Source organism: Myiozetetes cayanensis, unplaced genomic scaffold (genome assembly GCF_022539395.1).
Source record: "Myiozetetes cayanensis isolate MyiCay16 unplaced genomic scaffold, myiCay2020 scf15, whole genome shotgun sequence".
Lineage (NCBI taxonomy): Eukaryota > Metazoa > Chordata > Aves > Passeriformes > Tyrannidae > Myiozetetes > Myiozetetes cayanensis.
The window spans coordinates 19594026-19619323 of record NW_026087159.1 but is presented as its reverse complement, the minus strand read 5'-3'; the positions used below and the strand labels follow the sequence as shown (position 1 = coordinate 19619323).

Here is a 25298-nt window from a genome sequence, read left to right as displayed (position 1 = left end):
GGTGGCCCTCGCAGCACATACGTGCCGGGTGGTGGTGCATGCCCGTGAGCGGTGCACACGTATGTGCAGGGCTGTGCCTGCCCCCGCATGTGCGGGCGTGTGCACACGTATGTGCGCGGCGGCAGCACCTGGGCGGGGGTGGGGGTGGGGGTGGTCTGTGCGCGCCCCTGTGCCCGCGGGAGCGCGCACACATCTGTGCGCGGCGGTGCCCGCGCGCGCCCACGCCGGGTGTTGCCCGCGCCGTGCCCGCGTGGGCGGGCGGGCGCGCACGTGCTCCGCCGTGCCCGCGCGGGTGCCGCACACGGGTGCGCGCGGCGGGTGCCCGGCGTGCCCGCATGCTCGGGGCCGTGCGTGGGCCGCCCGAGCCGCGCAGCAGCGCCCGCCGCGCCGAGCAGGCCGGGGCTTGCGGCAGGGGCAGGGCCGGGGCTGCCTGCGGAGGCACGTCCCGGCGGGGCCGGGGGCTGCGGACGGCGGGCGGGGGCCGGAGGAAGAGCGACCTTGCACCAGCAGCGGCGGCGGCTCGGGTCGCGCAAGGTGTGTGCGGAGCGGGGGGCGCTCCGCCCTCCCTCCCTCCCTCCCCCCGCCCGGGCGTGCTGCGGGATGCTCGGCGGGGACCCGGCACGCCGGCAGCCCCGAGGCTGGAGGGGGGAATGCGCCCAGGAGGGGGTGGTCAGCAGGGCAGCGCTCGCTCCCTCCCGCCTCCCCTTCCCGCAACGCTTGTTGCTGCGCGGGGAGACGGCGCCGTGATTGCCGGCAGCTGCGGGGAAGGAGGAGGAGCGGGGGGGAACGGCGGAGCCGGCCCGCGGTAGACGCGTGGGGCCCGGCACGGCGCTGTGGGGTGCCCCCACCAGCAACTCCCGGCCCGGGCACGGCAGCCCTGCAGCCGTTCAGGCTCGTTCGTCCAGGTAGGTGGCCCTCCAGTCCCCCCGCAGCCCTTGGGGCCGACAGGGATGCCGTGGGGAGATGGCTTCCCCCGCATGCGGCAACCCCGCAACCCCCTTCCATCCCAGCCCGCCCTCAGACACCTGCTCGGGGCTGGCGACCCACGCACGGGGCGGGAGGTGCTCCCATCCCTTCGCGGTTGCTGGAGCCAGGTGGATGGCGGGGGGCGGCCGCTGCTTTTCATGGAGACTCCCCGCAGCCCCCGGCCACGCAGCAGCACCCTGTGGATGGGCAACGAGGGGGGCTAGCACAGGCTGCGGGGAGGGGGTGCGCCCCTCTGCACCAATGCCAGGGCGTGGGGCCACCACAGTCTCCTACGGCCGAGCCAGGAACGGCGTTGCGATGCCAGGAGAACTGAGGAAGAGTTGGGATACCGAAAAAAGGCAAGGAAGGGAAACTTTGCCTGCAAGGATGCCACCCTGAGCGGCGTTCCTGAGCGGCGTTCCTGGGCGGGGAAGCGCCATCTCCCTTGATTTCCAGGAGTGCACCTCCCAGCTGGCTGATGCCTAGAGGGTGAGGGGCCACCCATCCCCTTTCAGGGCTCTTCCTCCACTCCTGTGTGTCCTTGTCCTCTCAGGGCTGTCACAGGAGGCTGCAGAGCCCTGAGCCAAGCCGGGTGGGAAGATGGCCGAGAAGCTGGTGCCTGGGGACCTGTTCTTGAGGAAGACCCGGGAGTCGGTGTCCTCCCTGGACTCGGACAAGCTGGCACCCATCTCACCCGAGGTGGGCGGTGAGGAGTCGTCCGACAGCGAGGGCGAGCAGGAGGACAGTTCCCACAAGCTCATCCGGAAGGTTTCCACCTCGGGGCAGATGAGGAGCAAGGTCAGGGCTGTGGGGTGCCTGGGGTGAGGGGCTGGCTGGGTGTGGGGTACTGCCAAGAGTGGGGCAGGGCAGTTCACCTGCCCTAGGGTGTAAATCAGTGCCGGGCACTTGATGCTGGCAGACTCGACCCAGCCAGAGCCAGGAGGGTTCTGGCACCCTTGTGCCCTGCAGGAGGGCACATGGAAAAGGTGCAGACCCCACAGTGGTAGTGTCACTGTTGATGTCGTGGGGCTGTGGAGTGTGGATTTTTTCCCACCATTCAGGGACAGGGTCTCTCCCATACCTGTACTGCCTTCATCCCATATTTGTATCCCATGGGTTCCCCTTCTGTCCTCCCACCCTGTGTCCCTGGAGGAAGGGGATTCCTTCAGGGAGGCTGTGTCCCGTGGATGCCCTGTGGCTGAGATTTAGGGTCCTGTCAGTTCCATATGCTCCCGGGATCCCACACCCTGCTGCAGGCACTGCGTGTGCAGCGCTTGGTGGGTGGCAAAATGGAACCTGCATCTTGCCTGGTGCCCCAGATTCGTTTTGGCTGTGCCAGCTCCCCTGTGGACCCCATCCCCACAGTCTTCCCTAGATGCAGTCCCCTGTGGTGGTTTGCTGGATGGATGGGGACACCTTTGAGGTCAGACGTGACACTCGTGCTTCCCGGCCATTGGCCCGACAGCAGCTGGGGTGGGCGTGTGTCACAGTTTGCTCAGAGGAAGCTATTTTGGTAGGACCTACAAAAATAAGGGGTGCAGCACCTTCGGCCAAGCAGCAGCGTGTGGCCATTGGTGTCCCAGGTGGGGACAGTGAAATGGCCAGGCACCTCCCGCCCGCAGCGCAGGGAGAAATAACCTGGGCCAAGTGGTCGGGTGGGAAGCGGGGAGAGAAGGAGGCTTGGGGGGCGGCGTTTTGGGGAGGGAGGATGTGGGCACGACGCTGGGAGGATGCTCTGGGCGGCGTGCCGGGCGAGCGGTCCCTTCGCGTCCACCTTCCGGCTGCGGGCAGGAGGTGGCAGAGTGAGTCAAGGTGCTGCCTGCAGTGCTGGGCGGCGCGCAGGGTCTGCCAGAAATCCCCCCGCAGCCGGCTTCTGGTGCCAGCTACCCCCTCGGTGGGGATTTGGTGGCTGCGCTACCCCGGGGAAGGGGAGGACAGCTCTGAAAACGCGGCAGGAGGATGCAGTTGCGGAGCACAGGGGTATCCCCGGGTTCTGGTGTTGCGTGCTGCGGGCGCGGGGGGAGGCAGCGGGGATGGGACGGTGTGCTGGGTCCGGTGGCAGCTCGGGGATGCTTGGGGCTGGGACGGGCTCCCCTCCCGCTGGCCCTGGATTGGCTGTTGTGCCAAGCCTGGTGCACTGGCACGAGGTGGGGCAAAGGGCACTTACCCAGGGGTGTGGAAATCGCATGCTCCCAACCTGGCACCGTGGAGTTTTCCCACGTGGCCAGAGACATTTCAGGGGCATGCGGCACTAAAGGGGGCTCTCGCCGAGTCCCTCTGGCTGCTCGTGGAACGTGCCTCAGTTTCCCTTTCTTTGAAGCAGGCTGGCACCAACTGTGCCCTCCCCAACCTGGCTGCCAGGGGGGTGCCGTGGGCTGTGCCAGGTTCAGGGGGCTTTGTGGGGGGGCACGGTGGGAAGCTAGAACGGTGGGCAGGGTCCTGTGCTGCTTAGTGCTGTGTGTGAGCCCTCAGCACCCTCCCAGAGGGGCGACAGCAGGCACCGGGTGCCACGCAGGCACCCACAACACTCGCCGTGCTGTGGGGCACCAGGACATTGCAGGGAGCCATCGATGCTCGGAAACCTGAGAGAAAGGGGCAGATGACTGGGCTGTGCCTGGTTCTTAGAGCAGCAGCACAGGGACACGAGTGCGCTCTGAGCCCCCAGCTCGGGCACCTCAGCCCCCCCTGCCATCAGCAGGCTCAGCCTCGCCGCTGACAGGCTGCGCGTGGGGAAAGGCTGAGCTGCCGGCTCCCTGCCTGCATCCTGCCTGGCATGAGCAATTAGCCATGCGGGAGGTGATGCTGTGCAGCGTGCCAGGGGAGGCAGGTGGCGTGATGGATGGGCAGGCGGAAAGGACGTGTCTGGGTTAACGACCCGCGGAGCCGGGAAGAGAGGGTGTGAGCCTGGCAGGGCTGGAGCTGGAGGGGCTGAGAGCGAGCCGTGTACGCCTCCCCTGCCACCCAAGTGTTTGCAGTGTCGGGGTTCACTGTTTTATCCTGAGGATTCCTTTGCCTTGGTCCTGATGGGCAGGACCACGCTTGCCAGCCTGACTCCTTGCTAGATGGACTCCTTCCTTCCCTATGGAGATGAGGGTTTTGAGATGAGGTTGCCTCTGCCACACAGGTCAGGCTGTCCCTGGCTCACAGCCCTGCCACAGCACGTGCTGTCCGTCACTCCAGCCATGGGCACGGTGTGTGTACCATGGCAGGCACCTTCCTGAGCCACCTCCACAGCCCTGTCACCCATATGGGGCTGGGGTGAGGGGAGGGAGCCATTGCCTGCACCCCAGGGGCAGGTAACTAATGAGCACACAGTTAATGAGGGAGAGAGAGTCCGGTGCCAGGGCAGCAGCTCCTGAGACAACCGGGTTAGTGGCAGGGGGAGGGAGCACACTGGCCTATTTTTTGGCCGTTGGCAGTGGGTGAGGTGCTGGAGGGGGTCTACAGGAACCTCCTGTGTTGGGGGGCCGGGAGAGGTCAGGAACCCCACCCCACTGCCCATCCCCACATCCAACCTGGTGATGGGAGCGAGCAGCTTCCCCCATGCCAGGCTGTTGTCCAGCCCCTGGGATAGGAGCAGGTGAGGATCATTTTGGGATCAGCTGAATCCTTCCTGATCTCCCCTCCCCAGTCCCAGTGCCTCTGCACCCCAAATGCACATTGCCCCATCCCCTCCTCAAACCTCCCCACCAATCATGTCCCCCCACTCCACCCCCAGTTTGGCTTCCTCCAGGCTGGAACTGTGGGTGCCCTGCAGGACACTCTGTGCCAGCGTTGGCTTGGAGGCGGCGAGGGAGGTCACTGTGCTCAGTGACAATGACAACTGCCAGGTGCAGGTGCCACCGACAGACTGAATGGCCCCAGGACACATGGGGTCTTGCTGTCAACCCCTTCTCTTCCTCCTCAATGCATCTGGGGGCTGCCAGTTGCCTGCACCAGGTTTTAGGGGGGTGCAAGGGCAGAGTAGCAGTGGGATGCAATGCTGCTCCCCGGTGCTGTTCCCCTTAGGGCTGGGCATGGAGGGAGGGCATGAAGGGGAAAGAGGGGACACTGGCTCTGGGTTGCACCAACACATTTGAGGTGCTGTGGGCGGGGGGTACATCCTACCCATGTGGCCGGGGCGCTCAGCACTGCCTTGGCACAGGCTCTCCTGGCAGCTGAGCGGAGGCGGGCAGGGATCCGGCAGCGCTGCTTCGTTCTGGGGTGCTGGCACCAGACTGGGAGGTGGAGGCACTGAGAGGGACATGCTGGGGTGCATGCCAGGGATCCAGAGTTGGATGTACAGGGCCATGGTGGGCAGGGGCACGGCTTGTCTGCTGTTTGCAAAGGGGGTCACGTTCGTAATTCCTGATCTTGAGATAACATCACAGCTGCTTGGTGGGGCTGGGGGACCCACCAGCGTCTGCCCAGGGGGCTTGGTGAGGTCAGCAAGGTTAGTAGTAGCCTGAGGAATGGATGCTTCTCATCCTAGCTGGAGGCACTGGGCATCCTGCAGGCTGAGGGTGCCCCAGGGATGGGGCAAGTGGTACCTGTGGGTGCTGGAGTGTTGGGGCAGCTGTGGGGAGCCTGGTGGGGCACTACTGTAGAGCCAGGCTGTAGGGAGGGCTGCCTGCTGAGGTCTGAATCCTGACCAAAAGACAAGGAAAGCAAGGTAGAGCTGCTGGGGTCAGACCTAGAAACCTCCCTCCTGCAGCAGCAGGGTGGCATGTGGCTCCTGGGCAGTGCATCGTCCAGAGCTGATGCTGGTGGGGGAATGGAGCATCTCCCCTATGGAGAGAGGCTGGGAGAGCTGGGACTGCTCAGCCTGGAGGGGAGGTTGTAACCAGGGCGTCCTCAGTGATGTGGATCAATATTTGAAGGGGAGGGTGCAACAAAGAGGGAACCATGTTCTTGATGTTTGCCAATGGGCATAGATGAAAAAAATAGAAAATTGCATCTGAACACAAGAAAACACTGCCTGAGACCAGAGAGGCTGGGCTTGCTCTCATTAATCGGGGCTCACTGAGCCAGTGCCTGGGGTGTGAAGATAGCCCCAGTGTCACCAGCCGGATGTTTGAGGTTTCTCAAGCGCCCTGCCCTCTCTCCCCGCTCACTTTTTCCATTATGCAAGTGTCACTCTTGCCTGTCCGTGGCTGGGCAGGGTGGGAGGGCTGTGCCCTGCGGCACTGGGACACAAGGGGCAGGGGGAACCAGCACAGGGTGGGCTGGTGTGTGGGGATGCCTGCCAGCAGGATGCTTGGGGACTAATGTGGCTGTAGATAGGGAAGCATGAGCTCATTTCTAAAAAGCAGCTGCTGGGGGATGAGGTGTAGGGGCGATTGCCTTTCTTCTGGGTGCTCCTTCCTCATTCCTCTCTGTTAATTCTTTGTCCCCTTTCAATGATCTGAGCCTCATGGCACCATGTAATGGCAAGTCAGGACCATTGCTGGAACCTCTTTTCAAGCATCACCCAGCTCTGGGAAGGGGTATTTGTGGTCCTGCAATGGCAGCAGAGGTCCTCAGGGAGCAGATGAGCCTGTTGGGCCACGGCACTCCCTGGGCAACGAGCCCCTGGTCTGCCTGGTCCCGGAAGAGCTCTGCTGTTGCAAAGCCTGATAAGGTTTCCAACTGACTCCAGTCCCCGGGGTGCCCAGCAGCTGCTGGCAGCCCCACTGCAGGGCTGTTTGAGGGCTGCTAGCTCTCTTCTGCTGTCCTGGCATCTGCTGGCTCAGCTCTGATTCAACTGGACCCCAGCTTGTGCCCGGTGGGCTGCTGTGTTTGGAGGAGGAGGGCAGCTGCCTGGAATGATGCTGGTGCGATGCAGGTCGGTGTGTTGGCAGGTGATCCGTCTTCTCTCCCCTCTCCTCCCCTGCAGTGAGGCATCGTGTGGTCACAGGGACAAGCATATTCCTTCAGGAGTGCTGTGGGGCTGCCAACTGGGTGGGCAGGCAAGTGTGGTGCTCACCAGCCATATGTGCCAGCATTCCTGAGTAACAACCTTCCTGGCTCTTCTCCAGCAGCTGCTTTGCTGTCCAAGCCAATCCCAGCAGGAAAACCCTCCTGCCCCAGCCGAGGTCAGATCTGGCTGCATGACGGGCTCTTCCCAGGAGTGGTGGTGGCAGAGCTGGGAGAAGGGGGAAGGCAGAGTGGAACAGCAACCTGGGGCTCTGCCTTAGGGCTGAGGGCAGGGCTGGCATTTTGGGGTGCACCCTGGCCTGGAAGAAGCCCTGCTGGAATGTGGTCCCAGAGGGCAATGAACTTACCTGGGCTGTGCTTCAGTGTATGCCAAGCATACAGCCAGCCTGTGACATGATGGCCCCTGGGACCAGCCCGGTCCTGGCAGGGCACTTTACTGGTGGCCAGCAATCCTTACAGGGCCATTTTTAGCTGTGTCATCTCCAAGACCCTGCTACCCCTGCTGCTCCAGCTGCATCTGAGATACCCCCAGAGCTGGGCACAACCCAGGTGGTGCTGAGTCCCCTGGGCTGGAGAGAGCAGGGAGGGACCTCGGGAAATGGGGCAGTGGAGTGCTGGGGCAGAGAGCCCTGCAGAGGGGAGCTGATCTTGTGCTGGTTGCTGGGCGGGTTGCACGTGGCTCTGGGTATTGTCACACTGCATCACCGCCTCTGTTGCTGGTATGGGACCAGTGCTGGCTTGGCTGAGGCTCCCTGCAGCTCTGCCTGGGGTTCTGCAGCTATGGCTGGGGTGAGTGGAGGGGCTCAGGCTTGTTTCAAGGTGTGGGTGGCACACTGCAGTCACAGCTGTGCAGGGGCCAGTGCAGAGCTCCCAGCCTGGTGGCCGGGGCTGCCAGTGCCCCCAAAAGCTCTCCAGGAAGAAGAGGCAGTGTCTGTGCTGCATGTGCTCAGCTCTGACTCCTGTGAGCTCTGGGCTACCTGAAAGCCACTTGCTGTAGGGAACTGTGTTATTGTGCTGCTCCTCCCTGTCACAGCTCCCCACGCCACCCCTTGCTGTCACACACTGCCTGTCCTTTGCAGCAACAGCAACGACTGCAGCAAATGCAGCACCTGCACCCAGAGTGTGCAGCCAGGTGTGGTGGAGGTGGCATTTGTGGCTGGAACCCACCTGGCCATGGCAAGACCCTGTCTTGTCTTCTCCTGGCATGGGACGAGGACTGCTAGGGTGCTAGGGTGTGTGGATCTGGAGGTCACAGCTGGACCCTGCTGGAAGGCCACACTCCCCTTGCTGCTCAGGGCAGCTCTGGGTTCTCCTCTGCACTCTCACAGCTGAGAGGCCAAGGAAGGGACGTGGTGTGTCCCACGGTGCTGGCACTGGGGACAGTGGGGCTGTTTGAACCTGCACTGACACTCGTAGGCATCGTCGTGGTCGACCACAGCAGAACTCTGCACTTGGTCCTGGGGGGCAAAGCGTTGATAGAGAGCCATAAAGGCTTCAAACTGCAAGCTGGAAGAGAGCTGGGAACATCGCAGTGCGTGCCCCGGGGAGCTTGGGGAGGGGTCATGGATTTGAGGGAGCTGAGGCTCAGGGAGCACCCCAGGTGGGGTTTTGGCTTTTTTGTGACTCTGGAGGCTCCTGGTGCTCTGACCACTGTCTCAGAGCCGTGGGGCAGTGGATTAAGGCTGAGCCCCGGCGCTGGTGTGTTTGCAGGCTGATGGGTGCCTGGGTGCCACCTCTTGCAGCACACGGGCTGGGCACGGGAGTGCAGGGCCCCGGGGCCACGGTTCTCCAGCTCTGCCCTCAGTGCCCAGTGCTAATTCGCCATTAAATGTGGCTTGTCATGGTGTGACGGGATCGGGTACAGCCGCTGATTGCAGAGGAGCAGCTGAGCGGGGCTGCCGGCGGTGTGTGAAGAAGATACAATCAAAGATGAGGCAGTGCCAGAGCATCTCTGCCGCCCCGCTCAGCACAGGCTCGTAGCCACGTTGCAAACACTAATTAATTGAGTCTTGTAAACACCGCTGCGAGGAGGGTAAATATTGGCAGGTGCTGCGGTTCGGGGAGGGCAGAGGACAGGCAGCCAGGCTGCAGTGCTGTGCTGTGCTGTGCTGTGCTGTGCTGTGGGGGATGCTCTGCCCGCTGCAGGCTGCCCTCAGCCCCGGGGGGTTGTCCCCTCCCGGGGCTGTGGGGGCCTCACAGGGCTGGCTGCACCCCAGGTGTCTGGTCCCCAGCCTGGCTGGGGCTGCAGTCCCCAGGTAATGCTACCTGCAAGATGCAGTCCTGGTGTCTCTGGGGCACTGGTGTCCCCTCCCAGGGAGCTCTCCTGGCCCTGGCTCTGCCCTTGGCTTCTGGGGAGCTGCAGCAGGTTGAGGCTCTCTGGGCACTGCGCTGGGGATGGTGGGGAAGCGTCAGCAGCAGGGCCTCTGTACCACTGGAGTCCTGCCTCTGCCATCCCTGCCATGCCCAGCAGCATCCTTCTGGATCATCCTTCCAGGAGTGCCCAGTGCCCAGGGGATGGTGGGCAGGGGACATAATTTGCCCTGCTACATCCAGCACAGAGTGAGCCCCAGAATGTCCCATCCTGTGCTCTTGGGGACCCAGGGACTGGTGTCACTGGGGAAATTTGTGGCTTGAGGGTCCTGGGGGCTGCAGGAGCTCAGGATACTGTGGTCTCTGCAGAAAAGTGTGAAGGAGGGGCTGTTGCTGAAGCAGACGAGCTCCTTCCAGAGATGGAAGAGGCGATACTTCAAGCTGCGGGGCAGGACACTCTATTACGCTAAGGATGCCAAGGTAGGCTGTGGGGCAGCTTCCAGCACGCTCAGGCAGGGGGACCTGAGCCTGCCAGCCCGGGAGGGGACAGAGATCCCTGCCTGGTGGACTGGGGCTCTGCTTTCTCCCATGCAGTCCCTCATCTTTGACGAGGTGGACCTGTCCGATGCCAGCGTGGCCGAGACCAGCACCAAGAACATCAACAACAGTTTCACGGTGAGGGGGGTGTGGGGTCCACTGCACCCCGTGGAGACCTTGGCATCTCACGGGGAGGCACCACGGAACCCCCTCACCCCCCCGAGCCATGGGGTGCCCTGTAGAGCCTGGGGTGTGCTGGGGGCTGTGCTGGGGGCTGGCTGGCCTGGTGGTGGCCTTGTGAGAGGACGTGGTGGTGGCTGTTGCAGGTGATCACGCCGTTCCGGAAACTCATCCTGTGCGCAGAGAACAGGAAGGAGATGGAGGACTGGATCAGTGCCCTGAAGTCTGTCCAGAAGTGGGAGATCCATGAGGTGACGTGGGCAGGGGGCTATGGGTGGGTACCTCTCTGAGTGCCTTTAGCTGCCAGGCAAGAGCTGCTGCCCTTGGCACAGCCCCACAAGGAGGACAGGAGTGGGGCTGGGGGGACTCTGGGGCCAGGAGGGAGAGGAGGGTGCCAGGTGAGGGTCCGTGGCACTGACGGGGCAGGGCTGTGCCCCCCAGCAGGCCACGCAGTTCAACATGGAGCACTTCTCGGGCATGCACAACTGGTACGCCTGCTCCCACGCCCGCCCCACCTTCTGCAACGTGTGCCGCGAAGCCCTCCCGGGGGTCACCTCACACGGCCTCTCCTGCGAAGGTCAGTGCCAGGGTCCTGCTGGGGGGTGGGCAGGGCCCAGGATTGAGGCAGGGCACCCTCTTGGGACTGGACCAGAGCAGGAGGGGTGCAGGGTGATGCCCACCAGCTGCATCCCCAGATGTAGAGGGGGTTTGGGGCCAGGGCTGTGCATCCTGTGGGGACCTTTTCCGCTCCTCATTGCTCCCTCCTGCGCAGTCTGCAAGTTCAAGGCACACAAGCGCTGTGCTGTCAGAGCCACGAACAACTGCAAGTGGACAACGCTGGCTTCCATTGGCACTGAAATCATCGAGGATGAGGACGGGGTAAGCAGGGGAGTTCCTGTCAGGGATCCCACCAGGAAAGAGCCACTAGCTAGCCTTGTTATGCCCAAATCAGGAAGCAGGAAGGTCCCTGATTGCTGTCCCCTGCCCTGTGTGGCCTCTGGGCTTGGCTCTGCAGGGAGATGGCTTGGGGACATCTCTGCCACCCTGCATCAGGATCCCTTGTTGCTCTCCAAGAGGGGCCACTCCCAGATATTTTCTGTGGACACCTCTGGCCTGCCCCATGTACTGCAAGGGGCCAGGCAGGCAAGGACAAGAGAGCACGAGAGGTGTCCCAGGCCTGCTCTTGGGCATCCTACCCTGCCCACCTCCTTCACAGTGCCTGGGGAAAGGGGTGGCCTCTGACACTGTCCCTTAGGCACACAGGACACCACTAGTGGCTGCCCCTCTCCGCAGGTGGCCATGCCCCACCAGTGGCTGGAGGGGAACCTGCCGGTCAGCGCACGCTGCGCCGTCTGCGACCGCACCTGCGGCAGCGTCCGGAGGCTGCAGGACTGGCGGTGCCTCTGGTGCAAGGCCATCGTAAGGACGTACCCATCCCTGTCCCCACCCCTCTCCCGGCACAGACAGCACTGCCCCTCCGGGGTGCATCACTGGGGAAGCCGAGGCTGGGGGCTTTGGTGCTGTGTCCCCCAGATTTGCTGATGCAGGTGTCCCCGTGTCTGCAGGTTCACAGTGCCTGCAAGGAGCAACTTGGCAAGAGGTGCCCCCTGGGCCAGTACAAAGTGTCCATCATCCCGCCGACTGCCTTGAACAGCATTGATTCGGATGGTGAGTCATGGAGAGCATAGGGCTGGGCTATGGGGGAAGACAGGCTGTTTGGGACAGGGCTCTGAGCTCCTCTGCAGGGTTTGGCTGTGCCTGTGTTGTGGGGCACCAGGAACACCACCATCAGTAGGCTCCAGGTTGAAGGTGGCTTGTTGCCTTGCGCTCTGCTCCAGGGCTGCAGTGGTGTCCTATGGGCTTTGGGGTGGCACTTCTTGCCCTCACGTGGCTTCAGTTGCTACTGCCAGGCCACCTCTCGCAGTGGTTCCGGTCACGGTCCCTCTGTGCTGGGGTCAGTGGCGCCAGCTCTGCCCCCTTGATGTGTGGCTGTTGCACCCCGGTAGTTCAGCATCTCACAAGGCAGGATGAGGTTCTTGCTTGGGTTATTTCCCACTGTCTGAACCTTAGCTGGTTTTTTGGTAGTGCAGAGCACAGCTTTGCCCAGGCATGGGGCACTGCAGGGAGAAGGCCATGCAGAGCCTGGGGGGACCCCTCCCACTGTTTCCCTCTCCCGAGGGGCCCAGCTGGCCTCCGCTGAGCAAAATCTGTTCTTCTCCTCGGGATATTTCCTTCTTCGTTCTTTAATGCTTTTCACCACTCAGCTCAGCCGGTGGCTCATCTGCCTCTTGTTACTCATCAGGATGCTGTCAGGGTAACCATCACGCGGCTGCTCCTCGGCTCCAGAGCCTCCGCTGCTGGTGGCTGATCCCCGGCAGCATCTCTGCCCTGCCTCTCTCCAGCAGCCCAAGCAGCCGTGGCTGCTGCTGCTGCCCACCCCACCGTGCTCTGCTGCCATGGGAGCAGCTCAGTGAGGCCTCAGCCCTCCCTTGTCCTGCCACGCTGTCCCACTCCGGCACATGGGTGCCGCTGGCAGCAGGCTTTTCCGCGGCAGCCCACGCTCTGACTCAGCAGCCCCCAGTGCTTTGCGCTGCCAATCTGCTCTGCTCGGCTGGGAGCGGAGATGGAGCGATGCCCAGGCCAGGAGGGGCTGGGCTGCAGGGATGTTGCCCCCGCTGTGGTGGAGGTGCTGGGGCTACTAGTCACAGCCCGTGGGCTCTAAGGGCAGTGGCTGCGGGGCTGGTGCCAGTGGCAGCGGTGACCATTGCGTTCCCTGCCGCAGCATCGCTGGGTCTGCCAAGGGAAGGAGCCTGCAGGCACTGGCCCAGGGACTGGGGTGGCCAAGACGTGCCTGAGGCGGGTGTGGGCTCCGGGCCAGCTACCAATCCTGCTCTGCCTCAGGCACACTTTGTTCCCCATCTCATTTCCTTTAAAGCACGGTGCTTCCTCTTCCCTCTGCCCCTCACCATCCCCTGGGCACCCTGATCGCTGTCCCTCCAGCCCCAGCACTCCACGGGTCAGGCACAGCACACTCGGGGTGTCCACGTGGCCTCTGCTCTCCTGAGGTGTCCCCTGGGGAGTGGGAGCCGAGGTTCATATGCTAGGGCTCACTGCAGGGTTTTGGAAAGCCACCTGCCCCTCGACCTGCTCCAGCCCTCTCCTGGCCTTTGTAAACTCCAAGAGCGGGGACAACCAGGGAGTCAAGTTCCTGCGCAAGTTCAAGCAGTTCCTCAACCCGGCCCAAGTCTTTGACCTTATGAATGGGGGTCCACACCTGGGGTAAGTGCCAGCCTGGACATCCAGGGGTGGTCCTGGCGGGGTTCTGGCAGGCACACAGCACAGCCCCCAACCCCTCTCTCCTTGCCCCGCACCCAGGCTGCGCCTCTTCCAGAAGTTCTCTACCTTCCGGATCCTGGTGTGTGGGGGGGATGGCAGTGTGGGCTGGGTGCTCTCCGAGATAGATGCCCTTGGCCTCCACAAGCAGGTGAGTGGGAGTCATTGCCTGCCGCTGCTGGCACAGGCTGGCACCATCCCCAGCACTGGGCTCTCAGCCCAGCTGGGGCCTCCCTGTGTGCCCTGGGGTGCTGTGAGTGATGGGCAGGGTGGGGTTGGGGGTGTCAGAGATGCCTCTGGGGGCTGCTCTGAGCCCACCGCCTCCCTCTCCCCCAGTGCCAGCTGGGTGTCCTGCCCCTGGGGACTGGCAATGACCTGGCGCGGGTGCTGGGCTGGGGCAGCCTGTGCGATGATGATACCCAGCTGCTGCAGATCCTGGAGAAGCTGGAAAGGGCCACCACCAAGATGCTGGACAGGTGAGCATGTCAAGGGACACACACCCCTCTGCCCCTGTCCTGCCTTGGCACCTCTCAGGCAGCCTGTCCCTGTTCCCTGCCTGTCCCTGTGCCGGAGGACCAGGAGGTGGCAGACAGCCACGGTCTCTGCCTGGCAGGTGGAGTGTGCTGACCTACGAGGCCCCCAAGCAGTCCTCCCCAGCCCTGAAGGAGGAAGAGAATGGGGACTCCAACATCCAGGTGGGAACCGTTGGCGTTTGGGGGCTTGAGATGGGGGAGGGCAGGCTGGAAGGCAGGTTTCTGTTCAACCCATCAGCCAATTTGGGGGGCACACAGAAAGGAATTGCACAGGAAGAGGTCATGCTGGGGGTCCCTGGGGATTGAGGCTATGGGGGGGCTGTCAGGTGGCTGCATGCAATGAAATGGGTCTGGCAGGTCTCAGCATGTGCAGTTGGGAGCAGGCAGCAGGTGAGGTAGAGCTGACCTGCTGCTGGCCAGCTGCTTTGGACTCTTCTGTGTCCTCCCCCTCAGCCTCTTGCCTCAGTTTCCCTCCTACTGTGGCTGAGCATCCCCTCCGCCCAGCAGCACAGGCATGGCTGCCCTTGGGGATGGGGAGCAGGCTGAAGAAGGGCTGTTCATCCCCAGTCCAGGGCTGGCCAGGCAAGGCTCCATCCTCAAGTGGGGCACACGGCAGGGTGGCAGGGCTCCAGCTGTCCTCCCCTGTGCCCCCCAGGCCCAGATCTCCCACTACGCTGACTCTGTTGCCTTCCACCTGGCCAAGATCCTGGAGTCGGACAAGCACTCAGTGGTGATCTCCTCTGCAAAGTAAGGAGGGCCTGTTGATGGGGTGCCAGAGCTCTCTTGCCAGGCTGGGTCATGTCCCCATGGGCACTGCACTCCCCTCAGCCAGGCTGTCCCATCTGCCCACCAGCGGCTGCCAGCTGTGCTGGTGCCCAGCAGATAATGCTGGCACTGCCCCTCTGGAGTTGGGGATGCTATCCCAGCAGTCCCCCTGGCCGGCATCTGTACCCAGTGGGCTGTGCTGTCCCCTCTCCACCTCCTGCTGCTTCCCTCGGCAGGTTCCTCTGCGGCACTGTCAATGACTTTGTGGCCGAAGTAGGCCGGGCTTACAAGAGGGCAACAGAGAACAAGCAGGAGGCTGAGCTGATGGCACGAAAGGTGGGTTGCAGAGTAGCTGGAGAGCTGGGGCTCGCTGCTGGCACAGCCCTAGGGCAGTGGAGGGGCTGGCGGGGGCTGCTCTGGGGAGCTGTGCCCTTGCTGTGCACGTATTGGGGTGTGCTGTGCTTGGGGTTGCCCAGGCATGGGGTTTCCAGATGCTTGGGGGTGCCCAGACACTCAGGGTGCCCAGAGAAGCGCCCAGCACTGGTGTGGGGCAGCAGCTCGTGCCGGGTGCTGAGCAGGGCGGGTGTCCCACAGTGTGCCATGCTGAACGAGAAGCTGGACTCGCTGGTGCGGGAGCTGAATGAGGAGGCTCAGGCCATCGTGGTCCCCGAGGGAATGGCACAAGCCGCCCCTGCCGATGCCAAGGACCAGGAGAAAGGTGGCAGCTTCAACCCCAGCCCCGTGCCTCGCATCTTCAAATCCAAGGAGCAGCTCATGCTGCGGGCAAACAGCCTGAAGAAAGCCCTGCGGCAAATCATCGAGCAGGCGGAGAAAGGTGAGGGGGTGGTGGGGGCTGGCAGTTCCCCTGATCCTGCAGCAGCCTGGCACGGGCTGTGGAGCCACCGTGGGTTGGTGCTGGACCCGTGCCTTTGTTTCCCCTCGGGAACTGCATCAGCCCTTCTCTGATGCTTGGTGTGGTTGAGGGAGATCCCCATCCCAGGGCAGAGCTGCCACCCTGGACCCTGCCTGGCATGAGCCCACAAGGCTGACCTGGGGAAGGGGCACAGGGCCACGGGGCTGCTCAAACTCCCTGTCATGCCCCTCTTTGCATCCAGCTGTGGATGAGCAGAACAAGCAGACCCAAGCCTACCGGGGCACCACGGGCGCCAGCAAGGACAGCTCAGAGGAGCTCAACAAGGAGGAGGAGAGGCTCAGTAAGATGCCAGTGGGGCATATGCTTTTTTATGGGGGTATGAGGGTAAGCCATGGAATGGGCTCAGGGTGAGCACCCGTGCAGCAGCTCCCTCCCTCTCCCTGCTGGTCAGGCTCCCGGCGGGTGACAGTGACCTCTGCGTCTTCCTCCATCATCCTGGACCGGCCAGACTCCTTCGGCAGCTTGCAGTTCCCTGAAGACCCTGGCACCCTGTGAGTCTGGGCTCCTGCCTGCCCCGGGGACCCTGGCCCACCCTCGCTGCCCCTCATGGAGTGGGAGCAGAGCTGGTACCATGCTGCCTCGTGGAGGTGGCTGCTGGGCCAGCCTCTGCCCACCAGTGTGGCGTCCCTGGTGCCAGGCACTTCCCAGCCCCGCAGTGCCCATGATGGGAGAGCCTGCCTGTGCCTGGTGTGGGATCTGTAGCTGATGCTGGGAGCTCAGAACTCCCCCCTGCCCAGTGCAGGCAGGTCCTGGGTGTGCCATATGTGTCCTGCTATGGGGACTGAGGGGACTGCAGCCATCCCTGCCAGCTTTGGCCAGGCCTCCTGGTGCCAGCCCCTCTGGGAGCTCATGCCACTGCTCTGGCAGATGTTACACCCCATCCTCCAGTGCCAGCCCAGTGGTGCCAGTGTGCAGCTGCCTCCCAGCCCACTGTCCCTGTCTGCTGCTTTCAGCCACTTCTCGGAGAAATGCGTCATGAATAACTACTTCGGCATCGGCCTGGATGCGAAGATCTCCCTGGAGTTCAACAACAAACGGGATGAGCACCCCAAGAAGTGCAGGTTGGCTGGAACCCCCCAAATTTCCCCCAGAAAAAACAAGTATCCCTGACTCTCCAATGCCTGCACCAGGAGGGACCGTCAAGATGCCGGGAGCCATGGGGGGGGTGGCTTGGTGCTGCTGTGCTGGAATCTCCTGCCTGCAGCAGGTTTTTCCACCTGCACCCAGGGCTGGGATGAGCACCCTGTGGGTGGGCAGCAGGCTGCAAGTACCCCAGGAAGGGTGAAATAGTGAGGGCTTGGTGGGATTTACTCACTCTGCACCTGGGTAGAGGGACATTGCCGTGCTGGCATGGAAAGGTCCAGCAGGCAGCCCCTGCTGAGGAAGTGGGGAAACTGAGGCAGGGCCAGTGGCCCAGCACAGTTCTGCCCATTGCCCCCAGGATGGTGCAGAGCCCATGGCAGACAGTGGGGAAGGTGCAGCCCCCTGACCTGTCCCACTTGGCCCCACAGCAGCCGCACCAAGAACATGATGTGGTACGGGGTGCTGGGCACCAAGGAGCTCCTGCAGCGCACCTACAAGAACCTGGAGCAGCGGGTGCAGCTGGAGGTACAGGGTCAGGGGAGCAGAGATAGGGCAGGGGGGGTGGCATTGCAGCGGCCCCCCAGGCTCAGCCCTCTCTTGCAGTGTGACGGGGTGCCCATCTCGCTGCCCAGCCTGCAGGGCATTGCTGTCCTCAACATCCCCAGCTATGCCGGGGGCATCAACTTCTGGGGAGGCACCAAGGAGGACAATGTGAGTGCCAGTGCCATGAGGTGGGTTGGAGGAGCATGATGTCCTTCCCACAGTCCCAGGAAAACCCAGGGTTGGGTTTTTTCCTTCCTTGGGCACACATGGGGGAAAATGCTGTGTCCCAGAATGAGCCCAGTTTGGAAGTCTCACTTGTACTGCTCTTGTACAGAACTTTGGGGCTCCATCCTTCGATGACAAGAAGCTGGAGGTGGTGGCTGTCTTTGGCAGCATCCAGATGGCTGTGTCACGGGTCATCAACCTCCAGCACCATCGCATTGCACAGGTGGGGGCAAGGCACCCTGGGGGTGTCAGCACCCTGGGCGGTGCCAGAAAGCTTTTGGGGCAGCAGTGGAGACTGGGGCAGTGCGGCTCCACTTGGCTCAGCTCCTGGCTGGCCCTTGCGTGGCCCCGGGAGGCTCTTCAGCCAGAGGTGCAGAGCCAGCCGCGATGCCAACCGTGGGCTGTCCACCCCGCAGTGCCGCGTGGTGAAGATCACCATCCGGGGGGATGAGGGCGTCCCCGTGCAGGTGGACGGAGAGGCCTGGATCCAGCCACCTGGGGTCATCAAGATCCAGCACAAGAACCGAGCCCAGATGCTGACCAGGGACCGGGTGAGTTTGGGGTGCACAGCAGGACTGTGCTGGGCCGCAGAGAGGTGTGACAGGCTCGGCGGGGCCGTGTCTGTCCCCTGCAGGCATTTGAAAGCACCCTCAAGTCCTGGGAGGACAAGCAGAAAGGGGAGAGCTACCGAGCAGCCGCCCGACCCCGGCTCAGCTCCCAGCAGTCCATGGAGTACCTGACCGAGGAGGAGAGCAGCCTCTTACAGCAGGTCTCGAGGGTTGCTGAGACCCTCATTGCCAGGTCAGTCTGCGGGAAGCGGGATGTGGTGGGCACGAGGAGGGGAGAGCTGTGCTATGGCCACGCAGAGCTGCCTGCCCAGCCCAGGGGAGCCTGAGCAGCTTCAGCCCCTGTCACCTGCAGGATCCACGAGGCAGCCAAGGCTCACAAAGCTGTGGAGCAGGAGCTGGCACATGCAGTCAATGCCAGCTCCCTGGCGCTGAGCGAAGCCCTCTCCAACAAAGCTGCCGGCACCTCAGAGGTGAGCTGGGGCTGGGAGTGCAAGGCAGCCTCCTTCACCCACCCCCCTCTTGGGCCCTGCTGCTCAAGTGGCTACCCCTCTGTGCCCCCCCAGTTTCTCAGCAGGAATGTGGCCGTGGAGGTGGTGCTGAGCATCAAGGAGCTGTACGCTGAGACCAGGGCATTCCTGGAGGGGAAGGCGGTGAGTGGGGGGCTTGGGTAGCACTCAGAATTCCCCAACGGAGGGTCCTGTGCCTTGGCTGGTACCTCTGGGGGTGGCAGCAGGGCTGGGGATGGTCCCTGTCCCCCGCAGCTGGACTCGCCGCAGGAGGAGGAGGCGCTTCACGGCCCCCTGAATGTGCTGGGCCAGGAGCTGCAGCGGCTGCTGGACATCCACTGGCTGGGGCCCATTGCCCACCCCGCTGAGGAGGTGGGTGCACAGGGACTGGGGGGCGTCTCTGGGGAGCTGTAGCACCCCGCTCAGCCTGGCTTCCTGCAGGAAGGTGCTGGCAGCGCCAACAAGGGCAGCTTCAAGCTTCGCCTCAACATCCCCAAGCCCAGGAAGGAGAAGGACAAGCTGCAAAAGCAGAAGGCCAACAGCGCGCTCCCAGGTAAAGCAAGCAGTGTGCCAGGGATAGGCAGGTGCAGCCTGTGCTGGTAGGGATCCCCCTCTGCTGACCTAGCCCTTGGCCTCCTGTCCTGGGCACGCTGTGGGAAGGGGGATGGGGCATGTCCTGGCTGCCTGAGGGTGTCACCTTTGTCACCCCTAGCCCCTTAAAGCTTACTTTTTCTGCTGTCAGACATGCTGAGCCCCCCAGCCCTGTAACTCCACTGCAAGGGGGAGAAGGGGGCTGTGGTGCTGCTCAGCCCTTTGGGTAAGTCCCTCAGCCAGAGCTGGGGGTCTTGTCAAGGGGGAGCAGCTCAGATGTTCTGTAAGTAAGCTAAGGAGAGGAGAGACCTCTCCAGCCTGAGCCTGATGCAGCCTCTGGCCCTGCAGGACCCAAGGGTGGGAGGGGGGATGCTGGCTGCTGGCTGCTTGTCCTGCTGCATCCGGCTGCCTCTGCAGGCCCCAGGCCACCTCTGTGGTTTTCCTCCCTTGCTAGCAGACAAGTGGGGCTCCGAGGAGGTGGCAGCTTGGCTGGAAGCGCTCGGTTTAGGGGAGTACAGAGACATTTTTGTTCGGCATGACATCCAGGGCTCAGAGTTGATCCTGCTGGAGAGGAGAGACCTGAAGGTACAACCCCCTTATGCCCTCTGAGGGACCCCCCAGGCCTGGGGAGCACGGTGTCCCTCCATCCTTCCTCTCCCCATCCCTCCTGGTGGCGGGGCAAGGGCAGGTGCTGACCCTCCACCTGGCCCCACAGGGCTGAGCTTGCACAGCTTGCACACAGGGGCTGGAAGCAGGGGAGGGGCTGGCCCTGCTCCTCCAGCTTGCAAGGCTCCATACACCTGCCCAAAGCAGGATCAACAGCACCCTGCCCTCTCCTGCATCCAGGCATGGGGACATGCTTGTAAGAGGACAGAGGGCTCCAAGCAAGCACCGTGCTCTGCCAAAGAGAGCAGGGGGAGCTGGGCTGTGCAGCCTCATCTCTGCCCTTTGGCTTCCCTGTCAGTGAGAGCCCAGGGCTGGGCCCTGCAAGTACATCAGCCCCCCTTCTCTCCTTCCTGCAGGACCTTGGGATCACCAAAGTGGGCCACATGAAGAGGATCCTTCAGGCCATTAAGGAGCTCAGCAACCAGCCCTAGACTGGCAGTGGGGCAGCAGCCCAGCCCTGGTGCTGGGTGGGTGCTGCTGACAGGGACCTGGGGTGGGTAGGGGAACAGGTCCCTGCCCTTCCCCATGTGTGTGGAGCCCCCTCGCTTGCCTCGCTGTGTCTGTGTGTCCCCAGTGTCCCTGGAGCCACTGCTTCTCCCCAAGCCTGTGGGGCTGGAGACACTAAAGCAGAGGTCTAACCCCATAGGTGATGTGGTCTGGCCAACAGTCCAGCCCCAACAGGGTCACTACAGGACCTGGGACCCCCCTCTCTGTGCCCAAGCTGGGGCCAAAGCAAAGTTTCCCCTTCCCCACGTGGATATTTAAGCTGTGTAAATATTTGGAGAGAAGATACTCCTTGCTGCTGTTTGTGTAGTGTCATTACTAAGGGGAACGTGAGGGGTGGGGGAGGAGGGAATTGGGAATCCCTTTCCAGCCTTCACCCCTCATCTCCCTGCTCCCCCGTCATGGAACCCCCAGCCCTGCTCTCACCCTCTGTCCCATTACAGCAAGGGGAAGTACAGCACTGGGGCTCATCCTCTCCCCTGTCAGCATGTGTGACAGACACATTTTATTAACAAACACATTTTATTAACAGTTACACATGACTTTTTTTTTTTTCCCCTCTTCTTCAGGTAAAATTACTATTATTTATGTACATGGTACCCCACCACCCAAGGGCGCCCCGCTATTTACAGGCTTTATTTACAGAGTAGGACTAGCAGCTAGTGAGTGCCTTCTCGAGCTTGAGCATGTCCATGGGGGTGAGTTTGGCAACCTCAAAGAAGACCCTGAAAAGAACACGTTTGCTTAGAGCTCAGCCACAGCGCTGGCCCCCTGCATTCACCAGTGCTCCCAGCTGCCCACGGCACCCCAGGGTGTGTGCTGGTGGTGCCAGCCCCTGTGCTGGGGCCAGGGTGAGACAGAGCCCCATGACGCTCACCTGTGGGAGTATTTGCTGCGCACAGTGTTCAGTTTGTCACGGGGCTGATACGTGAGCAGGAAATTCAGCCTCTTCACCAGGGGATGCAGCTCCTGGGCACTGTACCCGCTGTAGTATTCCAGTGTAGGGGTCTGCAAGGGGACAACAGAGTTAAGCTGGGTCCTCTCAGTGGCAGGACAGCCATCATCTTCCCTCTCCAGCCCCCCCCAAATCTGATCATAGCCCTAGAGCATCACCCCACCCACCAGTCCATCGCCCCCCCACACCCCTGTGGTACCTCCTGGAGTTGTCTCAGCAGGGACAGGGGCTTAGGCAGGCACTCACCCAGCCCCCAAGGTTCTTCATGGTAAGTGCCAGCAGCAGGCAGCTGGCAGCCAGCTTTGAGGGGCTCTCACGGGCGTAGTCGTACTCCTGCAGTGTCATCTCGCAGAGGAAGCGGGCCAGCGTCAGCGTCTCCATGGTGGCACGGGCACACTGCAGCCAGGGGGCAGGGAAAGGCTCAGCCTTTCGAGCAGTGCTGCTCCCCTCCCCAGCATCTTTGAGATCAAGAGCGCTGCCCCTGGAGCACAGGACACAGACCCCACACCCTCCACAGCCTACCCCAGGTCAGCATCCTCAACCCTTATGTCTCTTGAGGGGGCTGGACAAACCTTCCTGGTTGCCAGCTGGGAGCCTGAAGGCCTGGGAATGCCTGTCACCAGCCCCTGCAGCCAGCACAAGCGGTGCCTGGGGGCACCTGGGTGCCAGCCCACCCTCCAGCTGCACCCACCTTGGCAAAGCGCCGCAGGAAGCGGTAGGGGATGGGGATGTTGATGTCGAACTTGAGGGTGCTGAGGATGCTCATCTCCATGGCCAGCAGCTCCTCCCGCTTGTAGGCGTCATCACAGATGTAGAGGAAGTCATCCACGCATGGTGGGCACCGCTCCTGCCGGGGCACAACTGCTCAGCACCCCAGTGGGGGCTTATTCTGGCCCCACGTGGGAGATCCCACCCATCCCACAGGCCCTGTCAGGATTCACATGCTGTTGGACCCCACACGGACCGTTAAAACACCCCGTGGGGCTTCTGTGATGTCTCTGCTGCCCCAGCCCTTAGCTTGAGCTGCATGCTTGCGTGAGGTGAACTCAGGTGTCCTGAGGGTCTCTGCAGAGCAGAGAAGAGCCAGGTCTCCAGTGACACCAGGAGGTATCCAGCCCACCACGACTGCATTCACAGCCATGGGACAAGAAGAGGGAACCCGAGAACAGACATGTCACCCCAGCAGCTCTCAGGGCAGTGGCCTGGGACCTGGCCTTCTCCAAAACCCCACAGGGACCAGAGAGGCACAGCCCCTTCTGCCCCTGCACCCCAGGACAGCATGCAAGGATTTACCTCGAATTTGGAGGCAATGAGGATGGCAGTGGAGCCGATGAGCTGCAGCTTCTCCCTCATGCTCACCACCTCCACCAGGTAGTGGTCCACCAGCTTCACAGCCAGGTATAGTGTCTCATGGTTCAGCTCAAAGTTCTCCTGTGAGGATGCGGGTGGGAGGCAGGACAGGGTGTCAGGCAGAAGCCTGGCCTACCCTGCCCCCTCAGCTCTCACAGGGGCCAGGAGTGCCCATGGGCCAGGCTCAGAGGGAAGGGTGTAGGCTCATCCCTAGCCCAGGGAGGGGGAAGATCAGCTCTGTACTGGGGATGCCCACAGCAGCTTCTGCCAGCACACAAAGGTCCCATGTGACAAAGGCAGCATGGGGGGCTGTTCTGCAGAGGGTCACGGCCCCTCACCTGCACCTCCACCATCCAGTCCACAAGGATGGCACGCATGTCCCCAGTGATGTCCGGCTGCTTCTCCATGTAGTCAGGAAGCAGGAATTTCTCCTGCCAAAGAACCAGCTATCAGGGACTGGACAGATATCCCCCCTCAAACAAGCCCCTTCCCACCCCGTGCAGGCCCCCACCAGGTGCTCAGATTCTCTGGGCAGTGGGTGGCCCTGCCCCCACAGTCACCCCTTCCCTGGACAGGGCTGCCACCCCCTGGACAGGCATTACCCACCTCTCTTTCCCGCATGTATTCAAAGATCTCCTTGGCATACTCTGCACTGGCATAGGGGTCACCCAGCTGCTCCTTGTCGATGTCCTCCACTGCTGCTACCTGCTGGGATGGAGGAGGCACCAGTAAGGGGCAGACCCTTAGCTCTGTGGTCACCCCACCAGGGCAAGGCTGCTGCCCCTCTGCCCTCCCTTTCCTACCTTCCCTCATCATCCTGCAGCCCCTGCCCCACTCTCCCATGAGAGCCCCAGCTTCCCATCACACTGGCCCAAGCCTCTCCAAGGTCCAGAGCACTGCCTGGTGCCCTGTTGTCATGGGTGGCAGCCACAGACCAGTGCTGTGAAGATGAGCCCAGGACCATGCTGCAGCCCAGGGTACCTACCCTCTCCTTGTGGGGCTTCAGTTCCTGCACAGGCACTGGTTTCTCTGGTACAGGATCCACCTCAGGCTCTGAAGGAGCTATTGGGGGAGTTTTCTTCATTGACCTGGGCAGGACAAGAGTATAAATCATTCCTGGGAGGAGGCCAAATCTCCTGGCTGAAAGGGGCTCCTCAGAGCCCCTTCCTGCTTCAGGAAGGGGCTAAACCACCCCTAAAATATCCCCATAGAGACTCTTAGAATTGTTTAGGCTGGAAAAGACCTTCAAAGACCAAGAGTCCAACTGTGCCCTGTAGCACTGCCATGTCCACCACTAAACCATGTCCTGCAGTGCCATATGGCTTTCAAATCCCTCCAGGGATGGCAATTCTCATGGTCTCCATCACCCAAGGGAAGCCTCTACTGCCACTTGTTCTTCCCTATGGGACAAGTTTACAGGCACTGCCCACTGCCCTGCAAGCAACTCCGCTGCCCATGGCTACTCACTTTTTCAGGTTGATCTCATTGTTCTTGGCTACCCCCAGTGTGCCCTGTGCCTTCTGTGCCTTGGGCAGTGCCACTTTCACGGGCTCCTTCTTCCCTGCCACCGCCTGGTTCTTGCGAGCCTGTTTGGGTCGGAACAGAGGATACAGGGGCTGCACAGAGGGCAGCCAGATGTGCCCTGCAGGGAGACCTCTCCTCTTGCTAGTGGGGCGTGGGACACATCCCCACCTCCCGAGGGGGGCTCACAGGGGGCACCAAAGCCCCCATCCTCACAGAAGCACTCACATTGGTGATGTCCCCGAACGCTGACCTCTTCTTGGGCCCGCCCTGGGGTGAGGACGAAGATCTCTTGGTGTAACAGTTCTCCTCCTGCAATAGAGGCTGTTGGAAGATGATGGTCAGCTGCCCCACAGGAGTCCCCCACACCCCTGGCCTGGCTCAGGACTCACCTTCTCAGGGTCAACATTCTCTGCCGTGGGGCCCACCTTGCCTGCTCGGGTCTGCTTGGTGGCCAGCATCTTGGCGTTGCGGGGCAGCGGCGTCCTCTCCCTCGGCACTGGTGTCCTCTCCTTGGTCCTCCGCGGGCAAGCTGGGGGCACAGCAGGGTGTGAGGCTGCTGTCTGTCCCCGGGGGACACCCTCCCCACTTGGGGCAGAATAGGGGGGCATTTGTCCCTCCTGGGGGGGTAGCACAGCAGGGACTGACCCCAACCCCTTCCCTGAGCATGGCAGGCGGCTTGTGCCCCAAGACAAGCCCACGTAGGGAAGAAGTCTGGTTGGGGGTACACCTCCCAAGAAAGAGGGGACATGGAGCCCTAAGACTCCCACTTAAAGCCCCCAGCATGAATGCATGGGTGGGGGGGGGAAAGGAGGAGGCAGTTCCCAGGTTCCTGCATCCCAGAGAAGGATGCAAGGGCTTGCACTCCCTTGGAGAGCCAGGGGCCTCTGAGATCCTTTCTCCCTTGCACCCCCCGGGGGGTCTCAGTTGCCCCCACTCCCACTCACACGCACCACCAGGGGGTCGCAGCATCCCCCCCTCACCTGCCGCCCCCACTTCCGAGGTTCCCCAATCCACTGCAGCCCCCCAGGGTGCTCGAATTCTCTGCTCACCCGGCCCTCCCGGGGTTTCCAGAGCCCCCCCAGAGCCCCTGTACCCGCACTCCCCCATGCCCGGTACCCGCTCTCCCCCATTACCCGTCGCACACTCCCCCATGCCCGGTACCCGCTCTCTCCCATACCCTGTACCCGCACTCACCCCATGCGCGGTACCCGCTCTCCGCATTACCCGTCCCATTCTGCCCCATGCCGTCTCACCCGTCCCTCACTCCCCCACGCTCGGTATCCTCACCCACCCACGCTCGGTATCCTCACTCCCCCGTACCCTCACCCA

General features: G+C 62.5%; 2 protein-coding genes across 5 annotated transcripts; one reads left to right on the top strand and one right to left on the bottom strand.

The window, feature by feature from the left end:
* The first annotated feature begins 628 nt into the window (after positions 1 to 628).
* On the top strand, positions 629 to 20428 carry LOC126637480 (diacylglycerol kinase delta-like). Of its 3 annotated transcripts, none has more exons than XM_050310793.1 (30): positions 629 to 905; positions 1520 to 1764; positions 9541 to 9651; positions 9766 to 9846; positions 10035 to 10139; positions 10333 to 10465; positions 10661 to 10767; positions 11182 to 11307; positions 11454 to 11556; positions 13005 to 13167; positions 13264 to 13372; positions 13558 to 13697; positions 13835 to 13916; positions 14410 to 14501; positions 14756 to 14855; positions 15114 to 15354; positions 15635 to 15733; positions 15845 to 15944; positions 16407 to 16514; positions 16965 to 17061; positions 17140 to 17247; positions 17414 to 17527; positions 17721 to 17855; positions 17939 to 18105; positions 18226 to 18343; positions 18437 to 18523; positions 18635 to 18751; positions 18821 to 18932; positions 19428 to 19555; positions 19993 to 20428. In XM_050310793.1, the coding sequence occupies exons 2-30, from the start codon at positions 1567 to 1569 to the stop codon at positions 20065 to 20067; spliced, it is 3456 nt and encodes a 1151-aa protein (XP_050166750.1). In that variant the 5' UTR covers positions 629 to 905; positions 1520 to 1566; the 3' UTR covers positions 20068 to 20428. The 3 variants fall into 3 exon arrangements, with proteins under 3 accessions (XP_050166750.1, XP_050166749.1, XP_050166751.1); XM_050310792.1 differs by having other exon boundaries at positions 19425 to 19555; XM_050310794.1 differs by lacking the exons at positions 629 to 905; positions 1520 to 1764 and adding an exon at positions 2798 to 2946 and having other exon boundaries at positions 19425 to 19555.
* Positions 20429 to 20736: 308 nt separating this feature from the next.
* Positions 20737 to 24677, bottom strand: CCNB3 (cyclin B3). 2 transcript variants are annotated; one of them, XM_050310860.1, is made up of 11 exons: positions 24359 to 24677; positions 24195 to 24278; positions 23913 to 24031; positions 23431 to 23533; positions 23052 to 23153; positions 22784 to 22876; positions 22389 to 22526; positions 21787 to 21942; positions 21342 to 21491; positions 21018 to 21148; positions 20737 to 20865 (listed from the first exon to the last, which is right to left on the bottom strand). In XM_050310860.1, exons 1-11 carry the CDS (start codon positions 24575 to 24577, stop codon positions 20793 to 20795), a joined length of 1368 nt encoding a protein of 455 aa, XP_050166817.1. In that variant the 5' UTR covers positions 24578 to 24677; the 3' UTR covers positions 20737 to 20792. The 2 variants fall into 2 exon arrangements, with proteins under 2 accessions (XP_050166817.1, XP_050166818.1); XM_050310861.1 differs by having other exon boundaries at positions 23052 to 23150.
* Positions 24678 to 25298: the final 621 nt, after the last annotated feature.

What these genes read in the sequence shown, in the direction of transcription:
- LOC126637480 (XM_050310792.1), top strand. Translation starts at nt 1,567, where the DNA reads ATGGCCGAGAAGCTGGTGCCTGGGGACCTGTTCTTGAGGAAGACCCGG. An exon ending in ACATCAACAACAGTTTCACG is followed by an intron (nt 9,847 to 10,034) that starts GTGAGGGGGGTG and finishes TGGCTGTTGCAG; the next exon opens with GTGATCACGCCGTTCCGGAA. An exon ending in GAACAGCATTGATTCGGATG is followed by an intron (nt 11,557 to 13,004) that starts GTGAGTCATGGA and finishes GGCTCACTGCAG; the next exon opens with GGTTTTGGAAAGCCACCTGC.
- CCNB3 (XM_050310860.1), bottom strand. Translation starts at nt 24,577, where the DNA reads ATGCCCCCCTATTCTGCCCCAAGTGGGGAGGGTGTCCCCCGGGGACAG. An exon ending in AGAATGTTGACCCTGAGAAG is followed by an intron (nt 24,279 to 24,358) that starts GTGAGTCCTGAG and finishes CCTCTATTGCAG; the next exon opens with GAGGAGAACTGTTACACCAA. An exon ending in ACTGGATGGTGGAGGTGCAG is followed by an intron (nt 22,527 to 22,783) that starts GTGAGGGGCCGT and finishes GCATCCTCACAG; the next exon opens with GAGAACTTTGAGCTGAACCA.